Genomic DNA, 6,000 nt, shown 5'->3' with positions numbered 1-6,000 from the left:
CCCGGAGGAATCACCATGGCCTCGCTGACGCCGCTACTCCTCTGCGGGCCTCCCTCCGACGCCAAAAATGCTCCCTGCATCCGTCTGAGGAGTTCCCCGATATCGCCGACCGCGGGGGTGGCAGTGGGCCGCGAGGCACCAGCGGTGCTACGGCCCCTCCGTTTAGGCAGAGTCTCTTTCATTTGAAAGGAAATTCTGTAATGAGAGGGCATAGGATGAAGTTAAGAGGTGATAGGCTCCGGAGTAATTTAAGGAAATACTTTTTTACAAAAAGGGTGGTAGATGTATGAAACAGTCTCCCAGAAGAAGTAGTGGAGACAGAGACTGTGTTTGAATTGAAGAAGGTGTGGGATAGGCACGAGGGATCTCTAAGAGAGAAAGAGATAATGTTTACTGCAGATGGGCCATTTGGCCTTTATCTGCTATCATGTTTCTATGTCTCTATGAGTCTGTTGCAGTAACAGTAAGATGCCTGAGCAACTGGACACGTGATGGAAGGACATTGCAGGTAACATGATTCTGATCAGCACACCAAACTCTTGTTGCCACATCAAAGTCAGCTAAGACACAAATGATGTCATTTAAGAGTAGTTCATTTCAATCCAAAAGCTGTTTCTGCAGGGTTTTTTTTAACGACAATAAAGTTAATATACATTAAAGTAAGCAACTCAAAGAAATTGTAGCAACACATCATCAGACATGTCAAATCACACCATGCACAAACTCTAGTCATCAGCCTTCTGGGAAAACAACAAAACGACGGCAAACAATAAGCTTTGTATAAGAAATTCCAAACCAATGAACAATAAAGGTTGCATACACCTCCATGTCCCATGTACAGCTATAAACAAAGTCATCAATGTTTCAGTGTTAATGCATCGGCAATGAAAAGTACCAGACTTCCACAATAATCAAAAAGACAATCAAACTTAAAAACCAAGTATAGTCCCCAACATCACCCCCCCCTGCTAACTGCACTCCCTAATGGTAAAACCATATACCTTCAGGCCCAACTTAGCCATAAAAGTCCAGGGGTCTGGTTTCTGATAATCTCTGGAACCCCTTTGATAGAGACAGGACATGATTCTATCCTGCCCCAAATATATACAATGTCAAAGCAAGAGAAAACACACCGGACATCAAAAACATCACACCCAACCAGACCCCTGCCACCCCTAGTTCCAAAACAAAACTTAATAATAAACCATCCTCCAGCTCCAACAAATCCCAATAAGAAGGAAAAAACCCCCAACACATCTCTGGTAGAAACCATCCCTCCTTACATCAAACCCACTATTCCATCATAAAGTCTGTACCAACCCAAGCTCTATACCCAACTACGGCTCCACCTTCCAGGACAAGCATAGATCCCACAACTTTTACAGTTTTTTTAAATCACTGAATTCAGTTACCATTTGTCCAAGACATGTTAAGTTTTTACTTATTGATATTAACATTTTATAGATGCTGTTCCATCTACATGGAACAGAATGTTTAAGGCCTAGAAAATGACACGGGGACACAGTCTGTGCCCGTCCCCCACCCCGTGGTTAACTGCAAGTACCTGTCCCCGTGTCATTCTCTACTTTTCAGCTTTGGACATAATAGTACAAATTTCAGATTGCAAATCAGAGAAATAAAGTTTAAGGGAGGAGCCCTTAAGGCTTCAATATCAACTATTGCTGGGGGGTTTTCAACTCCTCTCCTGAAAGATTTAACTATCATTTAAATTTAGTCATATGCACTTGCACCATCTTTTCATTGGCACAGTTCCCAGGTGTAAATGCTATTTTATAAACCATGCTTAACTTTAAGCTTATAGAATAGCTCGTTTTTCAGCACCAATATTCTGGGTACTATATATAGAATTTAGCTCTCAGCGAGTCTATATGATTTGTCCCCTGTGTGGATCCTCTGGTGAATTTTTAGACCTGAAAGCCAATTAAAGTTTTTATTACACTCAGTACATGTAAATGGTTTTTCTCCTGTATAGCTCCTCTGGTGCCTTTTTAGCTGTGAAAGTTGAAAGACACTTTTCTTACACTCAGTACATGTAAATGGCTTGTCTCCCGTATGGATGCTCTGGTGCTTTTTTAGCTCTGAAAGCTGAGTAAAGCTTTTATTACAGTCAGTAAATGTATACAATTTTTATCCTGGGTGAATCATTTGGTGTCTTTTCAGATGTGAAGGCTTAGTGAAGCTTTTATTACACTCAGTACATGTATGTGGTTTGTACCCTGGGTGGATCATTTGGTGTCTTTTTAGATGTGAAGGCTGAGTGAAGCTTTTATTACACTCGGTACATGAAAATGGTTTGTTTCCCGTGTGAATCATTTGATGACATTTTAGACCTGAAAGCTGAGTGAAGCTTTTATTACACTCGGTACATGTAAATGGTTTTTCTCCTGTATGGATCCTGTGGTGATTTTTTAGCTCTGAAAGCCAATTGAAGCTTTTATTACACTCAGTACAAGTAAATGGTTTTTCTCCTGTATGGATCCTGTGGTGATTTTTTAGCTCTGAAAGCCGATTGAAGCTTTTATTACACTCATTACATGTAAATGGTTTTTCTCCTGTATGGATCCTGTGGTGATTTTTTAGCTCTGAAAACCGACTGAAGCTTTTATCACACTCGGTACATGTAAATGGTCTGTTTCCTGTATGAATCCTTTCATGCTGTTTTAGATTTGAAAGCTGAGAGAAGCTTTTATTACACTCGGTACATGTAAATGGTTTTTCTCCTGTATGAATCCTGTGGTGGGTTTTTAGCTCTGAAAGCTGAGAGAAGCTTTTATTACACTCAGTACATGTAAATGGTTTGTTTCCTGTATGAATCATTTCATGACGTTTTAGATTTGAAAGTTGATTGAAGCTTTTATTACACTTGGTACATGTAAATGGTTTGTCTCCTGTGTGGCTCCTCTGGTGAATTTTAAGTTGTCCAAGCCAAGTGAAGCTTTTATTACACTCAGTACATGTAAATGGTTTGTCTCCCATGTGGCTCCTATGGTGAATTTTCAGTTGTGAAAGCCAAGTGAAGCTTTTATTACACTCAGTACATGTAAATGGTTTATCTCCCGTGTGGCTCCTCTGGTGAATTTTCAGTTGTGAAAGCCAAGTGAAGCTTTTATTACACTCAGTACATGTAAATGGTTTGACTGCTGTGTGGGTGTGTTGGTGAATTTTTAGAGTTGAAAGTTGAGTGTAACTTTTATTACACTCAGTGAATGTATCTAGTTTCTCATTCTTATGATTGCTTTTGTGCCTTTGGAGTTCTGAAAACAAGGGAAAGCTCCTCTTATATTTAATACATGTAAATTCTTTGTGGTGTGTTTTTCCTTTTCTCTTACCATGGTGGACTTCAGAAGTCACTTTATCACTACTATTAATTTGGAAGGGTCTCCCTGTTAGGTGTCCATCCCTTGAGTCTCCTGTAGGGTCTTCATGCTCCTTTGATTCCTGCTTACAATTCTTTCTGTTAATCCTCTCAGTTTCCTGGGAAATATTCTCACAGACGTTTCCTGATTGTCTTTGTACTTGTTCTATTTCTACAGGATCTTCTCCTTGCTTCTTTTCTCTCTTCCCTTCTTGTGTGATCTGATGATCTGTTGGATATAAATAGAAGGTATTAATCATGTGCCAGAAGACAGTGGTGATTTCTATGAGATTACCTGTGTATAAATAAGGAGGACTGGTTATCTTACAATGGGATTTTCTATGTGTGGATTCAATTTGGTCTCTTTCTTAATTGAAAACTATTTGTTGAAGTGTTCTAACGCACTGCAGGATTCTGAAATGGTGAGTTGTTCCTTGGAAATGGCATGAGTAGAAGCTGATCAAATTTCAGTTTAGGTGCTGAAACCGCTCAAAATCCTTTTTCTGCCTAATTTTGGTTTCATCCAAAAGAAAATGGCTGAAACTGACCTTGCGTTTTCAATTTATGCTTTGTCCTGCTCCATCCCTTTCTCCCCCCTCTGAAAAGGAGGGTGACAGGTCAAAAGCGAGCGCTGACAAAGGCATGCCGACAACCCAGCGCAGACAACTGAGCGCAAGGCGGAAGCGCGCCAAAGAAAAACAGTATTTTAAAGGGCTCCGAGGGGGGCGTGGGGGGGAACCCCCCCACTTTACTTAACAGAGATCGCGCCGGCTTTGTGGGGGGTTTGGGGGGTTGTAACCCCCCACATTATACTGAAAACTTCACTTTTTCCCTAAAAAAGAGGGAAAAAGTTAAGTTTCCAGTAAATGAGGGTGGTTACAACCCCCCAAACCCACCACAATGCCAGTGCGATCTCTATTAAGTAAAGTGGCTAACACCCCCCAATCGAGCCCCTTAAAATACTGTTTTTCTTCGGTGCGCTTCCACCTTACGCTCAGTTGTCTGCGTTGGGTTGTCGGCGTGCGCTTTTGTCTATGAACCGAATAGGAGCAGCTGCTACTCCTTTGTACCTGTAGATGCTCCCCCTTGGGCCCATCTTACAATTCCTGGTGGCCTAGGGTTGTAGTCAAGGCAGGAGTGATCCCAAGTTGCTTCTACCTTTGCTGGCTATGATTTCAAATGGCTGCCCGACCTCTGGAAGCAATCTCATGAGACAGCGTACGAGATCATGACAGCCATTTTGTGAGTTGAGCTGACATGGCCAAGAATGACTGGGCCTCAATCTTGCTCTCTCTCTCACATCACGAGATCCCAGGTATTGTAATGTGGTCTTGAGAGGGGGAAGGCTACTCTTTGCATTATTTTTGTGTTTACGTAATGGGATTGCAAGGAATGCATTTATGGTCTGATATCATATTATATATGAAGATTAGAGTTGTTCAAATAAATGTTTTGATACAAAAGCAGGAATTTAAGTCAGAAATTTAGGAGGGTAAGCTCTCAGGAATTAGCCTCTCTGTGGAGATATGGTATCAGCTATCACTCCAAATGTGGCACAAAGTCAGCCACTGTCCCGTTTAGTTTTCATTAGCTGTGATACATGTATGTGGAGGCTATTTTGCTTGCATGTAAAATATAATCTTTCGACAATTCAATTATTATATATATTACTAGTTTTTTAGCCTATTACATTAATGGGTGCTAGAATAGATATGTAGACTTAGGCATTTCTTTCTTTATGTCTGTCTTTCTTTCTCTCTCCCTGGCCCCTTTTTTTCTGTGTCTTTCTTTATTTCTGTTTCTCTCCCTGCCCGCTGTATGTCTGTCTTTCTTTCTTTTTATCTCTCCCCTCTGTCCAGCAGCACCCCTTCCCTGCTCCCCGTCCAGCAATAGGCCTTCTACATTCCTTTTATCTTCTCCCTGTCCAGTAGCACCCCTTCCCTGCTCTACCCCTCCCCCAAAGAAAAGCAAGATTGCTCCGTGACCTTCCTCCTGAATTAAAGATTAATATATGGCACCAAACAATCAAACCCCGTCCCCCAAAGTAAAGAAAAATTGCTTTATGTCCCCAAGTAATCAAACCCTTCCCCACAAAGCAAGATTGCTCACTGCCCCCAACAAATCACAGCCCTCCCCTCTAAAAAATTTAAGATTGATCCATGCCCCCCTTTCCCAGCACACCCTCTTTCCCTAAACCAATGAAAGATTGTTTACAGCTCCCCTAGCACACTTCTTTCCCCCAAAGCAAAGTAAATTTATTTCCTTCCCTGCTTTGGCAGGGGCAGTCGCAGGTTCTTTTTTTCAGCTGTGGAAACCACCGCAGAAAATCCTCAACCGCCGCTGGTTTTAAGCTTTGGCAGGGTCATCTGCATCCTCCTTTTTTTTAACATTTACATTTTTATTGAAGTTTTAAACAAATAAACAATGCAAAACAACACAAAGAGAGCTCAGCTGGAATAGCTGCAATCGACCACTAACAACAGGTGATCTCTATATAAGTACAACACCACAATAAGTACTAAAGAGTAATATCCCCCCAACCCCCAAACACAGATGGAATACAATAGAATCAAGGTCCCTCCTCCCTTCCTCAATAGCCAATTTCTGAGTAATAACAGTCCAGG

At 41.4% G+C, this 6,000-nt stretch overlaps 1 protein-coding gene across 2 annotated transcripts in view; it reads right to left on the bottom strand.

Moving 5' to 3' along the window:
* Positions 1–393: 393 nt before the first annotated feature.
* The window catches only part of LOC117354620 (gastrula zinc finger protein XlCGF26.1-like), a 35,178-nt gene continuing 29,571 nt past the window's right edge, over positions 394–6,000 (bottom strand). For both annotated transcript variants that reach the window (XM_033932421.1, XM_033932422.1), the window contains one exon: positions 394–3,605. In XM_033932421.1, the coding sequence (XP_033788312.1) occupies positions 2,149–3,605 (1,457 nt within the window). In that variant the 3' untranslated portion in view covers positions 394–2,148. The remainder of the gene's footprint in view (positions 3,606–6,000) is intronic.

This window comes from Geotrypetes seraphini, chromosome 2, assembly GCF_902459505.1.
Source record: "Geotrypetes seraphini chromosome 2, aGeoSer1.1, whole genome shotgun sequence".
Lineage (NCBI taxonomy): Eukaryota > Metazoa > Chordata > Amphibia > Gymnophiona > Dermophiidae > Geotrypetes > Geotrypetes seraphini.
This window is presented reverse-complemented; position numbering and strand designations above follow the sequence as displayed.